At 40.5% G+C, this 18,081-nt stretch overlaps 1 protein-coding gene across 1 annotated transcript in view; it reads left to right on the top strand.

Annotated features, from left to right (window-relative positions):
* The window catches only part of arhgap32b (Rho GTPase activating protein 32b), a 127,954-nt gene that overhangs the window by 31,187 nt on the left and 78,686 nt on the right, over positions 1-18,081 (top strand). The window contains exon 2 of the mRNA XM_085364282.1: positions 13,048-13,355. Within this exon, the coding sequence (XP_085220408.1) occupies positions 13,261-13,355 (95 nt within the window). The 5' untranslated portion in view covers positions 13,048-13,260. The remainder of the gene's footprint in view (positions 1-13,047; positions 13,356-18,081) is intronic.

Genomic DNA, 18,081 nt, shown 5'->3' with positions numbered 1-18,081 from the left:
CAGCTTCAAGGACACTCATGTTTTGCCTGCTCTTAGTCAGTTTGCTGCAATAAGTTCTATTTGTCTGGATACATTTCCTGGTCCAGGTGAATCACATCTTGGCTTTCTTTCTTTGGATTATCCCTCCCTGCTGCAAGGCAGTGATAATGAAGTAGAGCAGTGAAAAGGGTGTTTTCATACACAGTTTTTATTTTTTTGAAAGTACACCAGATTCTGTTTTAATGAGCTCATCCCCTCCCGCGATTCACACTTGGGTGTGTGTCTAACAGGAATCCAACTATTACTCAGATGAGGTCAGGCTCGCTGCAGACCACGCATCACATGAATCTCTTTGGTCATTTAGCACAAACAGGTTTTTGTCTCTTTATAACAGTCAAATAGAGCTGCAGAGGTTAGTCAGTGAATCCATCACTCAGCTAATCGACGTTGCCTGATCCACTGTTTTCCTGTGGAAATCGGCTGCTTATTAACGGTTGCTATGGTTTGGGCAGGCCTCTTTTTCAGGCAAAACTCATGAATAATTGCACACATTGTGCCTTCCTTGTATTATAGGGCTGTTCGATATAACGATATATATCGGATGACGATATAAAAAAATCTATCGTTTCATTTTACGCTATTGTTTGTTTCGTGGTGTTGCAAAATAAACTGTTTACGGCAATATTTTTTTCATCGTTCTGATGGTCACTGTAGTGGCTATATTAATTTCTTAAAGTTCTCTCTTTCTCTTATATTTAAAATAACCACACTACAGACGGACAAGCATTTGTTTTTATGCGTTGTCGTTAGCAACAGCGACGGTAAAACCACCGCGTGTCTGCTTGTTCCACATAAACCTTTCACAATAAAGCTCAAGATCCTGTTGAGACTTTTCAAAATAAACTGAATCACGTGAAAGATGCAGATTATTTACGGATGAGAAGCAAAAAGGAGCCGTCAGGTGCTAAAAAATAAACCTTAGACTCAAACGTTAGAACAGGCTTTTCCCCGCAGCACGCCGTGTAATAAATACTTACAAAGAAAACGGCGTACGTTAAAACGTAGGTCTAAAAATGTATAGTTTCATACATCGTTAAAACACTCGACTCCAGCTACACAACGCCCAGCTGGAAACACTTCACACAACTCGAGCTGCCCGAGATTCACAGAATTTACAGAAAATGTAAAATTTTTGTGATTTTACATCATTATCAGACAATAGATGTCTTATATCGGGACATGAGATTTTGATCATACCGCACAGCCCTACTTCTTCTTAAAACTGATGGGTTTTTTTTTCTTTCTTTCTTTCTTTCTTTCTTTCTTTCTTTCTTTTTTTTTTTTTTTTAAGCTTAACGTGCTACTCTCACATTGTATTTTGCTATTTACCATTATACCATTGCTTTGGGGTTATGTGTGGTCATTCACAATAACTTCACAAGGCCCCAGCCTCATTGTAAATACAGTTCATTCTGCGCTTGGGTGGCAACTCATCAAAATGATTCTCTGTGTAGGGAGATGCTCATTATTTAAAATTCTCCCTCTGTTGTCAGCAGTGGCCTCAGTGCCTGCTCTTTCATAGGAGTCTCATTTTAAAAAGAAGACTGTGCAACAAGTGAAAGAGCAGCTGCTTTGGCCTTACGAGACATGATAATGGTAATTGCTGTAACAATGTAAAACTGTAGCTTCTGAGAGGATGTGAATTAGGTCAACAATGTCAATTCAACAGCACTACCTTTCTAACATCATACAGAAAGTGAACCCAACATCAATACGGACAAAACAACGAGTCAAAATAATCCAAATATAAGGTCCAGCTAGAGCAGGGCAATATGGCCAAAAATATTTATCACGATATATATTTGAAAATTTGCGATAACGATATAACTGACGATATAATTGATGCGAGACAAAATACAACTCCACAACATTACTAGCGCAAAAAGACAACCTTCTATTTATTTTCACTTAAACAAGAAGCTGGTTTTTATGTACATTAAAGCTTTATAAAAATGTAACAGTGCAAATGCAAATTCCTTGCTGAAAGTTTAACCAAAAGGCATTTCCAGTAGAAATGGGCTGACATATCCTGAGCATAACCATGTATAATATCCACTGAAGTTAAAAAGAGGTGCTTTGCAACATTAAACTGCAGTGTGCAGTACGTATTTTTCGGACCATAAGGTGCACGGGATTATAAGGCACATTAAGCGAAACAAAGCAGTCAGATAAATCAAACTTTATTAAACTCATTCTTCTTGCTTCCTCCACTTCTGTACCATTGATTCATTAATGTTGAATTCTCTGGCAGCGGCTCTATTCCCATGTTGTTGCAGTATACTAATGACTAACCTCGTATTGTGGATGGATTATCTCAGTTGTTCTCCTGACTGAAGATTGGTCCTTTTACAGCATCCTGCCATGCGATTGCATTTGTCTCTAACCATGAGGAACCTTAACGTTAACTTTTATAAGTGGAAAAGTGTTAGTGTTCGTCCTCCAGCTTCACTGTTTATGTTATGCTAACATAGCTGTGTCGCTAGTGATCACGTAGCACATCATTATATACCAGCTAGCCCAACTTCAGTAACCCTACAAACGTCACTGCTGTTTAGTTTCCTGTCTTCATTTATGTTGGAAGTGATAGCAGAGCTGTACGTTTGATTTTTTTCAGAAATCTCTCAGTCAGAACATGCAATATCATGCTTAGGTAACTAGCGAGCTAACTTCCGCTAGCTTCCTGCTAGCTTCTAACTCCGTTAAATGTAATACATTTTGTTTTCATGGATGCCTGGAAGTTAAACTTCATAGTTACACCTGGTAAAGCAGCAATGCTGATCGTTTTATTAAAGATGAAAGAATTTAGACAGTTTTTAACTCTTAGTGATGCTGCTGTGTTCGTTTGACCTGAAGTATACGGAGTTTAGGACCCAGATTACTCCCAGATTTAAGGGCATCTTAGTCCGACAAATACGACAATAACGACGGCCGCTTGCATGTTCTGCAAAAAATGTGCTTTGTTGTGTATCTGACGGACAAACACCAAACCAGTTCCACATCACGGAAGTTGCACCATTTTTACAAACCAATTCTGGTTCATCTGTTTCACTCAACAATCGGCCATGTGCGTATGAAAACAAAGGCACTGCGCATGCGCGTTTTACTCATATTCTATCGCGATATTTCATTTTCCTATCGTTGCCTAACATTATACCGGTATTACCGTGAACGGTATAATATGGCCCAGCCCTAGGTCCAGCTTATGAATAGCAGTTACAGAGGTCTTTATATGAGCTCTGAACTCTCTCAAGGAGACACAAGATTTCAGCTTTAAAGTGCACTGAAGGTTATTCAATGACTGAGGTGTAAAGTTGGACAACGTTGTGCTACTGAGTTAAAAAATGATGTAAGAAGCAAACTAGAGGAACACAAATCATAGCAGCTGTTTGATGTTATTCAGGGTTTACCCAACATGGCATTGAACATGAAGCTGCTAGTAAAACTGCCTCCTTAACTAAATGAAGGCCAAGAAACCAGATTATAAAGTGCACAGTGATATCAAGATGTTTGATATGAAACATAAAGAACTGTGACACACAAAGTGCAAAGGAGGCAGCGTGCATATAAATAGTGTCGTCATTATCAAGAACATAAGTGCTTTTAATCAGTAAGGAAGAATACAACATTGTATTAACAATTTTAATAGATTTTTTTTTCAGTAAACTCATACAAAAGAAAGCATTTATAAAATCAACAGACTGAAGGTTGTAGTTGTTACAGTTTTGTATTTTCTAATTAGTTTTAGTTTTTGTCTGAAAGCTTTATTTTAGTAAGTATTCAGGACAACACTTTGTAAAGTCACACGACTCAGTTATGTAGACGTGCCGAGTCAGACCTTTCACCAGAGTAACAAAGATAAAGACATTTCCTGTGTATTTCTATTTTGAGTTAATTTGTAAGTTGTTGTTTTTTTTTTCAAACATCTTTTTAAAATATATTTTTTAATAATTTCAGTTGACCAAAAATATTTTTATCACATCCTAATCAAGCTTAATTGTATCCTTCATGTTGCTCTGTGTGCGTGGATCACACTGCAACACTATTATGAATTATAAATGTGTGTTTTTGAGTTGCCTTAAGGTCTCTAGCTCACTCGTGTTCTGGATTCAGTTTGTCTGTAACATTTCCTGATTATCTTAATCAAACGTTAAATATCTACTCAAATATACACAGAGACTGAGAGAAAGTGCTGTTCTCTTTAGTCTGATGCTAATCTGATAAGAACATCTAGGATATGAACTGCAAGTTGCCCAAAAACGTATTTGGTGATGATAACTAAAGCACTTGTAAAATATACAATTTTAAATTTTTGTTAACCTAATTAACTGAAAAAGAATTAATAAAATAAGAAGAGTCATGGTTTCTCTTTGGTTACACGTTCCTCAGTCAAGTCAGTTCAGCTACCTGCTTTCAAACGGCTCAGTCACACCAAAACTGGGAGAAGATCCACCCGCCAGCATGTTAAACTGGTTTAAATGCCACAGAACTGCATAAAGGATGGCTTTGGTATTACAGGAATGCTTCAAGTCTGAGCTTCTCTTAACGTTTAAACAAGTGACGGCCTTCATTTAATTCAATTCACTGTAATTTCACACAAATGCTGTGTTGTGTTGCATGTGGCTTCAGATCCACGGGTTCCCTTGTTCTAAAACTGAACTGAATCAGGAGTTTTTGTTTTTTAAATTATTATCTTATGTAGTACTATGTGTACATCAGAGATGAGATTTTGAAAAATCAGTACATGTATTACAGTAAAATCAAAAGAAAAGATAAAATAATGAAAATGTCATTGGTCTTTCTTACCCTTCAGTTGAATCAGAATGTCTAATCTGAGGCTTACATCCAAGTATGAATATTGGGGAGTTAAAAATTTCCTGTAAAACTCCATATTTGAGCAAGCACTTATTGTTGGTGACACTATTTGGATGGATGGGTTCCAGGTGGTGCTTTAATTATAACTGAGAAATATTTTCTTAAATATGGACATGACATGTTTCATTCACCGTCACACATGAATATTTGATGCTGCAGAGTTTACTTTGTGTCTTGTAACTGATGTGTGGTGTTATTGGAGACCTTTTTTTAATGCAAGACAGTGCAGTATGTTTTCTTGTGTGTTTTCACTTGTGTTGGGTGTTAGAGAAACTTCACTTTCTTCCTCAAGGACGCTTTGACAGAACAGATGGCTCTCTTGAGGATCCAACCTGTAACCTTTGAGACGTGTCGTGTGACCTTTCAGAGCAGTTTCTCTCTAATCGACAGGCAGCTCTGCTCCTGGCATTACTGCTGCATGAATGGAGAATAAAGGCTGATTGCAGCGATAACACTGCAGGCACATTCATTAGTTGTACACAAAAAGGTTTCCTAAACATCAGAGTGGTTCCTGCCACAAGTGTATCACATTGTACCCTTTAGAATGATTGTGTGAAGGCATTTCTCCACACACTGTTTTGTTGTACATTGCTGCTGGCACTAGCTCAAGGGTTCAATGGTTCTCCCAGTGCTGATGAGGCTCTGCAGAATAGAGTTTAACACAGTGGGAGGAATGTTGGAAATGGGGAAGAACCTCATTAAGCAAAAAACACAAGTCACTGTAAATGTCAGTCTTGTAGTGGCGTGGGAGTAAGATAAGAACCCAGGCACTGTTTAAAAAGGTAGTTTGATTTTAAAATATGTTCCTTAAAATGTTGAATAAACCTGTGAGTGAAATAGTGGATGTGACTTATGCAGTATGTGGCTCCTACAGTAGGAGTGTTGTTAACAACATAGTACTCCATTTTTAATTTATTTTTGATATTTGGGTCTTTGTATAGGTTTAAAATTATCTGTTGGGAGAAAAAAGAGAGACAAATATCAAAAACATAAACGTACCATTTTTAAATTATGTTAGCAAAAGTTCACACCCACATTTCACAGCAGACAGAGGTCCTCTATTGGTTACACATTTTTGGAGCATCTCTGCTTTCATTTTCATCCTCCCTCTCTTTATTGTTCTTAAATGAGGTTACAGAGCCCCTCTCAGCTGTTTACAGACTATTATGCTTCCTGTATGGTTAGCAGGATACAAACACTAGTTATTTGACAAATAAAGACCACGCACACGCATGAATGCTGGTAACGGCATGAGTTTATTTGGTTCTTTTCCACTTAACTCGACCACTTGGTTTTTAGGGGTTTCCATTAGGTGGTAGTACCGATTACCTAATACTTTTTTTTTTTTTAGTACCTACTTGACTGGGGATCAAAGTGATCTCTTCCGGTCCTGCATTTCTTCAATGATCCCACCCACATTAAGGTGGTACTCTACTGTAATGGACAACAAAAACAGTAGAGCCAAGCCGAGTAGGTGCTAGTGCAAAAAGGCTCTGGAAAAAAAAATCAGAGGAAAGGTCTTTGAATTAGAAGTTTGTTTCACACGCTGCCTTCTGTTCATGTAGAATGTGTGTTATGATGTGAGTATGAAGGGTGCAGTTACAGTGCAGGCCCCCTGCCGATGTGCTCTTTAGTGATCCCAGTGGGTATTTTCAAGTAGTTTATTTGAAAATACCCACTGGGCCGTTGTGTCTCTTTACTGGTAAGGCTATATGTGGAATTCCTATTTTGTACACCTCCCAGCACCACTCTTAATCCCTGCTCAGTGTGAATGTACTGGGAAAGAGGCATGAAAAGTCGACAAATCTCTGTTTATACTGTTACAGATAAATGTGGCAGAACTGAGCCGGCCTGCTGCTCACTCTCTAAATGATGTTTGTCGTGGGAAACTTTAATGACCTCTTCATTTTGCGAAACAACTTCTACAAATTGCTGCTTGCCTGTCCGTATCAGAAAGCATGAAATGGTTGCATATTGCTGGTATTCAGTGAGCCTCTCAGAGACACTGGAGTGAAATGCTCCATTCAAAGCTCAATGCTGTTGCTAGGTTGTCAAAAACTGGTCCAGAAGTGTCCAGGTTGCCATTACTGGCTAATTTGCACATCAATGTATTTGAAGTCTTTCAAGTTAGGGAAAGGGCTCCACTGGATGGGCCCCCAGTGGTTTATCATTCTGTGCGTGTTCGAGGTCGAGGAGGTCAGCGGTGTCAGAACAGGAGGCGACTACATGCTGGCGCTCCTTTGGCGTGTTTTAGCCACAGTAGTGAAATGGCTCTATGGAGGTGGCGTGTTTGTATGTACCCAAATCTACTACTTTACTTCAGATATTTTAATGACTGTTGCAGTTCTCCATCAGCCCCTTTAAGCTCCAGTATGCCTGCCGTGTTGGTCGCTTCACGTGGCACCAGTAACATCTATAACAGCCACTTGTATTTATAGAAGGAAGTGAATCTCTGAGGTTCTGTACAACCTGAGACTCCTCTGTCTTCAGCCCAGCCATGGTGGCAGCGGCACCATGTTACAAAAATCAAGAGATGTGCGACAGGTCAAAGCCAGTCGAGGTGACATCAGATCCATCGTGCCACAGGGTGATGGATCAGCGTGAGCACAAAAGCACCCTTCACCTGTCAAACAGTTTCCCTGAACTCGAAAGTTTGAACTACTTAAAACTCTAACTTACCCATCCTATAACTCATTATACAGGACAGTTGAGCTTTTTCAGTGGTTTCCATTCAAGGTTTCGTGGAGGTTTTTACTATTAATGTTGGTGCTTCCTAAAAGTCTGTTTAGATTATTCCTTAAACACAAACATGATGAAACAACTAGAATATTTACGTGGTGTCCACAAAAGGATAAATGGAGACCAAACGAATAATTCAATTCACATTTCTCCAGGATGAGGTGACATCTCATGTCATATTGATTTGTTTTATCTTCTTTTTTTGAAGTGTCACAGTTTGGTGTTTTTTGGAGCCAGAAATTACTATACAAGGATAAAAGAGTAGCATGCTAAATTATATGCTATCGCTAGCTAGTTTAGATGGCAAGTTGCATCAGACGTGTATGCAAGGCTGCAACGATTCGCCGACATAATCGTCGATGCAGAATTTTATTGACGTGTCATATTCTAAATGTGTAAATGTGTTATTTTAATACACTACAGCAAGCGATGGGGGCACTAACGCCTAAATCATCTGCTAAGACTGCTCTCAGTACTAACGAAGAAGAACGTACTGTGAACAGCAAAGTAGGAGGAAGTTTAAAAAAATGGAAACAGATTTAAAAAATAGAGTGAAAGCATTAAACAGAAAACAAAGTTAAATGCAGACTGTTCAAAGTAGAACTTTCCTTCCATGACAGCATTTTTCTTTTCAATGCTGCTATCATTTCAGTAATTAATGTCCAGTACTCAATGCAGCTCTGTTTATAGACATACAATTTCTGCTTTGTTTTAATCTCATAATCTCAGATTTATTTATTTTTTAATGCTGAAGTCATTACTGTACAAATCTGAAGCGCTAGAATTACTGTTGAGCTGTAACAGAGAAAAGGTAAATGAGAGAAGCTCATGTTGCAGACGAGCATCAAGTCTCTGTCTCTTTAAATTGTAGCTGCTGTGGCTTAAAGTGAAGGAGGGATGAGTGAACTTCGCCTTGCTGATATTGATTTAATGTTGAGTGACCTGTTTATATTTATGACTCACTACCGCACTCCGGAGACGCTCTGCTTCGTGACATTGAACCGAAAGTGACAGAGGCAAAAGGTAAAAAGTTAAAATGTGACCTTTATGGGAATTAACATTTTCACACTCGTTTCTTAAACTGAAATGTAATTGAATTCGATTTTTATTTTTAAAGAAAAACTACAAGTAAACTTAAGATCTTAACCGTCACATTGTCTGAATTTTTCCAGTTTTCCATGTTCCAGTTTTTGGACCTGGTGCGTCCCCTAGCTGATACATTTGGGAGCATGGATGGTTGCATTTACATTGAGACAATAATTACATCTTCATATCTATTTTTTTATCTTTGTTTGTTTGATTAAACATGAAAGAATGTACATGTACGTGGACCGGAAAATATTAGAACATTGACTTATTCTAAGTAAAGGAACATGCTCGACTAGTTGACTAATCATCACCATTGTTACTAGTAGGTTCCAGATGTGGTAGCCGTTTAATACGACCTCGGGGTAATAAACTTAGGTTTATCAGTTTTTCTACTGTTAATTTGTCGTGTTTGAGTAATATGTGAACATCTTTTGTAGTATCGTGTTTTTTAATATCATATTCTTTCCATTGGTTTATTTTAAGTGTCTTTCTTTTTCGTCGTCTGGAGTATAATGTGTAATGTTGATAATGCGTGATGCAAGCTGTTAATCGGCATGATTAATGGTGACTAATGGTTTGGAATGCCCTTTTTATTAGTTTTTTTCACTACTTTAACTTGATATATGAGGGTGTTTTTTAGTTTTAGACTAGTCGGTTAGTCTAATTCTTTTTCCTTGTTTAGTCGACTAAGAAATTAGTTGTCCTGATGATCCGTTAATGCATTGTAGGCTCAGGGGGCTAGCTTATCCCAGTGTCAGAATGTAAAAGTTGGGGTACACAGGGCCACCAGAGAGAGACAACCACATACCAGAAGGGTCTGCTACAGAAATAAACGGCTGAGCGAGCCAAGCATAAAGTCTGAATGGCTAAGTCACTGTGGTAACTTGAACTAAACACCTAACCTGTTCTGGAGCATCTTATATTCTGAGTTTTGGTTTAACATCAGCTGGAAGTGCCAACTTTTCACAGAACCTTTAATTTACAGTATGTTTGAGGTACATTGTATATTCTCACTTTAAATGTGCAAGTTGTTAAGCCGTACCTAAGTAAAACCACTGAAACAGCGGGTCACATTTTCACAGCAACGAGCATGTATTCATTTGGTGCAGCGAATGTGTAAATGTTGGTATTCTTTATTATAATCTGCCAAGTCCGGAAATACAGCTTCTAGAACAAAAACCAAGAATACTTCTTCAATCAGTTTAAAATGTCAGAGCTTTAATGTTCAGTCATCACAGTGGAAATAAACAGCAACGCGGAGAGTGAGCCAGCAAAGGCAAACAAAACTATGTTGACCTTCCTTCGTAGAACACCCCCCGGAGGTCTGAACCTAGAGCCTTTTTGCTGTGAGATGAGATTGCTAACCGCTCCCAGTTGGGCTCTAGTAAGCTCAAGATTTCCTGTTTTTGCCATTCAGATTAGAGTGAGGATGTTTATTGTGTAGAGACTATTGAATCTTGATTTTTAATCTCCTGTGAGATGAGCTGAGGCTCTGTCCTCTCTCAAGGTCAGCCATGTTGTGGCTTTTTCTGCTGCATCAGGTGTTCGTGGGAAGCTCACCCTGCTTTGCTGTGCCTGGCTGCCTGCTTGGTATACACAAACTCGCTTTCTGTTAACAAATGCACACACTTCATTCCGTCTGCACACGGTACCTAAAGGGATATGTGTTTCCATACCCACAGCATAAACAGGCGGATGAAGTCACACAAAAAACATCTAGTTAATGTCAAATGGGATGAGCTGCCTTTGTGTGTGAGTTAACAGTAGCTCAGGGCAAGCTGTGTTTCCAACATGAAGCCCATGTCCATGTCAACAACTTGCCCGGGTTGTGCCAGGCCAGTCCGCTTGTGCATAGCAGTCAATACAGCCACGTGCTGCAGGTCAATAATGTGGTGGTTAAAAAAGGTGAACTGCGCTGTGCAGCATACAGAAAAGTTTATCATCTTTCCATTCAGACTTACTGCTTATATCAAAGACGGTCACAGGTCAAAAGAGTTCGTCGCTTTTCGATTGGTTTGGAAGAAGCTTAATCACTCTGGATTCAAGTGCATGCTTGTTATTTTCAGGACAAAGATCTCTGAGTCACTTAACTCATTCACTGCCAGCCATTGGCAGTGAATGAGTTAAACCCATTGACTCATTCACTGCCATTGACGGCTATAGACGTCAATGGCAGTGAATGAGTTAAATGTCTCAAAAGAAGGTGAGGCAAATATTTGGAGTCTCTAATACTGGCATTAAATTACTATCCATGTTAATAGATGACATGTGCCTTTTAAACATGGTGCCTTTTTTGCCTGAGCTACACTCTGTGTGCACCAGAGAGGCCGGAGGATTACGTATGCCCGGCAAGTCTGCCTCGGATGTAGAACCAGCTGCTTCAGTGTGGCTTGTGAAGATCCTCTTCCTCCTACGCTTTCTCCTCTCGCGCCCCACTCTTGGCACCATCCTCTTGGGATTACAGAGCGTAGCCATTGACTGCCACAGAAATCTGGCTCTTTGGCTCCCAGGGGATGTAAAGTTCTTGGTCATTCCTGTTGTGTCACTGTGATCTATTTTGTTGCACTGACATGTTAAGATTTCCCTGGGAGGTTTTGTGGTGGGTGGTATTACAGAGATAATACCAGAGATGCGAAGATGTTCTCTCCTGTGATTATAGTCACGGTGATGATTCAGTGGGTGGGTGATGAGCGCTGTTAATATTCCCTAAAGTCACCTTAATCACTGTACAATGCTCCCACTATGTGTGCTTGGCACTGAACACAGGAAGGAGTGCTAGCTGTTTCTATGACGTGCAGAGACCCCTCAGGTAGTAACTTTATTCCATAGTCACATGATGACAAAATAATTTAAAGCATTTTGCAATTCATTCATTTGAAGGAAAAACATAGTTTTGGTTCAGGTTATAAGTCTGATGTGTAATAACTTCAAAGGACTTTCAGCTCCTACATGTTTCTGCTTGAACACATAATAACCTGCATCCGCTAAATGGAGCAAGATGATATAAGGTGTGATTTTAATAAACAAAGAACAAAGTGAACACACATTTAAAGATTCTCGGTTTAAAAACATTCAAAGGCTGCAGGTGGATCTTAAGAGCAGTAGTGAACGGTAACTATAGCTATACGTACAGGTTGTTTAGTTGTTATAAGTGATGGATGCATCGATGGTGTCAGTTTGTAAGCCTCACATTTCCTTGTTTGCGCCTTTGATATATCAGGGTTTGCATCTTCTCGTGATATGTTACATTACTGTAAATTAAATCTTTGTCGAACTGTTGCCTTTATAGAATAAGCACTTGAAGATATTAGGAAGTAGTCATTTTTCAACACAGAAAATAATTTCTGGTAAGTAGTAAATTACATGATTCTTATATAGCGCTTTTCTACTCTTCGTAGTACTCAAAGCGCTCTATACAACATGCCATATTCACACCCATTCGCACAAGCACAGTCTTCTATAATTTCAGTGCTTACTAACTACCATTCATACACATTCGTACTCCGATGCATCTGAGAGCAGCTTGGGGTTAATATCTTGCCCAAAGATATTTGGCATGCAGACTGGTGAAGCCAGGGATCGAACCACCAACTTCTTTGCATGTGTTTACTTTGTCTCACTCCTTCATTTAACAGATATGTTGTTTACCAAAGAGTAACTGCCACAGGCTGCAGTAGACTGTAAAGCAAACAAACTGTTTTTTACCAGACTAACATGAGAAATCGCTGCGCATGATGGATAAGTTGAAATGCTGCTGCACAACCAACTCGACCAGTCAGAGGCCGGTGTTGAGCTTTTTGGTAAGCGTAGTAACTTTTGGTGTGAGATTTGCATTGCTGAACATCCTATGCTAGCATTCTGCTTGTAGTTTGTGGCTGACGTTGATGAGGGTGGAGAACACATTCGTTTGCTATAACCTTTTAGGACTTTCTGGAATGTTTTTGGAACTTTCCCTTGAAATCAGACCTACTTGTGGAGATGTGAAAAAGAATGGCTGACCAAAAGATGCGAGGACTGTAAAAAGACTGTTTGAGGATGGAGACTTCAGACAGCACAGCTACCGCAGCGGGAAAGCCGATGGAGCTGATGATGTTGTTTGACTTTTGGTTCACATTGGACAGCGTGTGCCATGTGTTGGGACCAAAGAAAAAAATCCTGTCGTGCAAAAGTCATGACTTATCTGGTCTGCTGACTAAAGTTAATTTGTTTTTGTTTTTTTTCTACCACCCCAATCTCACCCACCCCACCACCCCGCCCGTCTTCGCACATCTTTTCCTGTGTACCTTTTACACCACATCATGTTCTCAGTCTTGTCTCTTTTCTTATTCCCCACATTCCTCTCCATCCCTCTGCTTTCCCCCCCCTCTGTCGAGTTCCTACATGTGATTTCTTTTTATCTCGTTCCTCTTTCTCCCTCTTGCTCTACCTCTTCACATCCTCCCCCTTCCCTCCCGCCCCCTCCCTCTCTCCCCCTCCCTCTCTGCTTCTCTGGCAGGCTTCTCATTGCAGTGAGTCAGTATCATGGAGGCAGGCAGCGGGGCTGCCGCAGCGGTGGGGAGTGCAGCACTGGGTTTACTGGGAGCCACAGCCACATCCAGCCATGACATCTTGGACAGGTAAGCGAGCTGCATGAGGCTGGCACACACCCCCAGGAACACACTGCCCCCGACGTTCTCCATCAGAGTGGAGAGTGTGTGGAAGAGAAGGACCACACCTTAGGGCTTTGAATAGCATGTTAGTTTGTTTATACTCAGAAAACAGGTATGGAGAGTTTGTGAGCATCTGTGTGTGTTTTGGGGGTGAGGTCGGAGGATGGGAAGGGGTGTGTGTGTGCTTGCTTACTTACAGTAAGTGAGCCCATCTTCTTCTCTCTGTGCATGCGTGTGTCTCGTCTTCTGTACCATTACTCTCACTTCATGTGAGGCAAATGCACTGGCAGGCAGTTCAGTTTTTCAGCTGATAGTTGGAGAATCTGGTTTGTGCTCGTAAGAGTGTGTGTGTGTTCACGCTATGACACAAGGGGGGAGTTACTTGGCTTCCTCTGTGCCTGAAGGAGAAATGACACCAGGGTATGCGCATGCAGAGGAGGAGGGGAGGCATTGGTAAACGTGCCTGAGCGCTGTAGCTTTGCTGATAGGTTGAGTTTGTACAGCCCCCCCCCCCTCACACTCCAGCACACACACACACAGACACACACACACACAGAAACCGTAAAGCCCCATAGCAACTAGCCATCACTGCTGGAAACTCCTCATTCAGACTCCCAGATCCCAGCTCCAAAAACCAGTGTCCCCATCGATAGGCTGAGTAGATCAGCTTTCAGCTAGTTACGTCATCTCTACAGCTGTGCACCCACACCCACACGGACTGTCGTCACACACACCCTCCCCTCAAGCATGCACATTCACAAAAACGCATATGGACTTTCATCCAGTAAACACGCATGCTTCACAGGGATGTTTTAGGACAAACACTGCTGTAGCTGTTCCAAGGTATGCCTCCCTGTGCATAGCGAGCTCTATCATGAGCCAGCGGGTGCTCCTGGAACATTCCGGTTGTTACGCTCTCTACCACTGAGGTATAAGTAATCTCCGACACGTTCCGGGGATCTCCTTTGACACATTATACAATGTGAGATTGCATAATGAAGGGAATGAAGGCTGTGAGTCATTTAGCTGTTATTTCCTTACTATTTCTGTTAGTCACCACTCGCATTTGATTGACGAAGACAGATTTTCTGCAGCCTTCTCTGAACTACACCTTTATGCTGTTCGTCTGAGCAGGTAGACAGAGGCCTCTGTCTATCTCGCCAACGTTACTGCTAATGTGGGCTATTCTCGCTGCTGGATTAGTGGCGTGTCGTGCGCATCTGTCTGTGTTTTTGCAGATGTGCTGTCTAGCTTAGTTTTTCTATTTTTTGCTCATGGTGTTGGGGATTACAGTTAAGGCCGCTCAGCTCTTCCACCTGCCCCTTTCTCAGTGCCCCTCCAGTCCTGAACTGGGTCTAAATCCTGTACTGAGGTTACCATGGCAGCAGCAGCTTAGCATATATGAGACAGTGGTCCCAGCAAAGGGAAACTATGAATTGGATGATTCCTTTTTTGCTAAATGTTTCCTGATGATGATGATGTATAAAGTATCTATACAGGAGTATGTCTGCTCAACCTGACACTGCAGATTATTTCTTTTTTCTGTGTGGGTAGGAGAAGGTTTTTGGCTTGACCTAGTGCAGTATAAAAGTAGCCGGCTGAATCGTGGTGGACAAAGTTTGATCAGGAGCCGGGACTGACGAGTGACGAGAACCCCAATTGGGGACACGAGGGCCTCAGGAGGTGACGCAGAGCTGAATGCTGTAAAGCTGCATGCTGTTTTGGGATGTCGTAATCAAGTCTGGGATAAGCGGACCACAGAGCAGGATGGAGTGCAGGAGGAGGCCTATGCAAACGAACCAAATGGATCACATTGCTGGTAATTTAAGGCGGGCGCAGGCTGCTGGGGGTATAGCTTTCATGTGTTGATTCAGGGATCTGATAAAACGTTAATGAGTAACTTGATGTTTATCTGAGCTCACAAGATGTGCAGGTTTGAGCTGAGAGTGCAGCATGTTTTTTAACATGTCACCTAAGGGCAAGTATGTCAGTTTTTACTTGTGAATAGAGCTGGGCGATAGAACGATAACGATATGTATCGCGATATAACTTTTACTCGATAGAGAAATTAAGCTATCGCGATAGACCTCGCCGCTCTTGTCCTCTTAAAAAAAAAAAAAAAAAAAAGGTCAGCCAATCCAAATTAAGTAGCGCAGAGCTGAACCAATCACAGCCGCAGCGTCACGTCGCGTGACTTGTTACGTACAGCACAAGTGCCAAGCCGCACGTGTGTTTGTTTGGGAAGCAGCCAGCGGGTAATGGAGGAAATGAGTGTGCCGACTAGAAAAATCAACCGAGTGTGACCGAAGAGAAAACAGATGATGGTTCCAATGCCGGAGAGATTGTCGAACGGAAGAGCCAAAGAAGTTCCGTAGTGTGAAGGTATTTCGGCTATTTCAAGTCTGACAAAAAACAGAGTAGCGTGCACTGTAAATTGTGCCGAAAACAAGTCTGGAAATACAATAAACTGGTGCATGTGTCACACTGTGCACCACGTTATTGTTTCGGTGAAATGAATTTCTACAATACTGTTACTGTTAATTCTACTCTCTGCAGTGTTTAAATGCTTACATATACACACAGTTACTGTCCCTCCACACATACGACTCTGTTCTGCTTCTATGCCCCAGCTTTGTTTACTTTTTCCCACCGAGGCTTCTAGACTTCTGATTGGCCAACATTTCTGCACGGTTAGGAATCTAGCGCCACCTGCTGCTTTGGCATGTTCATAGCAGCGTTTTCCTTCATTTCTGCCTTTATGTGTGGACGGGATTATTTTTTAAAACGAAAACGGAAAATCTCCGTTTTCAAAAATACCCGTGTACGTGTGGACGTAGCCTCAGTCTCTGACTGGAAGCGCTAATTCGTCATTCGGCTTTTGTCAGACTAAAGTAACTGTTAAAACTGTTTGAAAAGCTCAGCTATACAACAAGGAGAGATTGAGAATTTCCTTTTAGTTCTCAGTTTATTTGATATTGACAAAAGTTAGTCAGTTTTGTCTGTTCTTCTGTAAAACAAACTAAGATTTATTTTTAGAATTAATATTTTGTTTCTAAGTGGAATTGACAATTTAGTCTGTTTCGTTTGTTCTATTTTGAAACTTAAACGCTTTAGCGGCTGCCTTTTGTGTAGTTTGCAATATTTGCCTTTATTTATCTGAAAAAGTCTCATGTTCCTTAAGTACATCTACCCTGTTGAACTTATTATGGGAAATAAATATTTAAATAAAAACAAGCTGCTGATTATTTCACATTTTACTTGTGAGCAACAGCACATTTAAATCTTACAAATTCTTACAAGTTATTTGGCTTATATCGTGATATATATCGTTATCGCCTGAAATGAAAAAAACATATCGTGATATGAAAAAATCTCATATCGCCCAGCTCTACTTGTGAATATACATTTACTTTTTGTTGTTAATACTGCTAAACACATTAAAACAACTGAGTCTTTCTGCTTTGACAAGTCTGAGGAAATATCCTTGATTATGTCATAGTGTTGTCATCGTTTGTGATATTGTGTTTTTGGCGATTAGGTTTAGAGACTAGTGTGCAAGATCTGAGGAAATTACCACAGCAAGGGTCTAATGAAAGATCATTTTGAGTTGCATTGTGGGAAATCTCTGCCTTTGCTCCTTTCTGATTGTTTTGATTTTGCAAAATGTTCAGAGACATATTACGTTGCAGCCTTTTAAACAGAGTGGCTGGGGTTTACAAAGCATACACAGCTTATGAGTCTATGGGGAAGAAAATGCCATCTGATTCAGGATAACATCATTTGTCTCGTGACTATGGAAGTTAATCATGAGACAAGTTAAATCTTTGAATAGGAAACATAATGTTTGGATCTTGGGCAATGTGGTGACAAATGTCCTAATAAGAAAAAATAACTTTCCTATATGTAGCACATGTTGTACATACATGTCCAGACTCGAAAACAAGCATCTTAAAACTATATAGCGCAGAAGTCCCACCCACTTGTTTTTCAAACCTGGGTTTGCGAGGGGCAGCCAGTGAGAAGAAAACTGCCTTAAAGGGCACCAAGGCCCAGTATAAGATACATAGGAGTTATGTGTTAATTGGGAATCATGCAAAGCTGCTCCAGCAAATTCTAAAGAAATAAAGGTGCAGTTTGAAATGAGCAGAACACGTCCCCTTTAACAAACTCTTCCAAGTGAATTAATCAGAGAGGCTTCAAATTCAGATTTGGTTCGTGTCCTCTGAAGAGCGTTGCAATGCATCATTATGGAAATTGCGACTTTTCATTGAGCAGTGTTTCATTGAACATTGTTGCCGTGGCAACATCCAGGCATACAATGTGCGGCCGTGAAAAAGAAAGTTGTTTTAACACAATTATACATTGTCCAATGTTCCTATGCTGAGAGAGACATTCTGTGTCGTAGGGTAACAGAAAGCCGACAGTAGATGTATTTCCACATGTGATGTGCAGCTTCGTAACAATTATGTCGATCCATTCACTCTTAATGTCTAAGAGTGAATGGATCTACATCAGCGGTCCCCAACCTTTTTTGCGCCACGGACTGGTTTATGCCCGACATTATTTTCTTTTCTAAATGTACTTGTATATTGTTCACATGTTGAAATAAATTACCAATCAATCAATCAATCAATTATTTTCACGGACCGGCCTTTAAGGTGTCGCGGATAAATACAACAAAATAAAACTAGTA

The sequence above is a fragment of the Diplotaxodon limnothrissa genome, linkage group LG10 (assembly GCF_057381915.1).
Source record: "Diplotaxodon limnothrissa isolate DT_005_m linkage group LG10, D_limnothrissa_male_GT1.1, whole genome shotgun sequence".
Taxonomy (NCBI): Eukaryota; Metazoa; Chordata; class Actinopteri; order Cichliformes; family Cichlidae; genus Diplotaxodon; species Diplotaxodon limnothrissa.
Note: the sequence above shows the minus strand (reverse complement) of the source record. Positions and strands in the feature narration are given on the sequence as shown.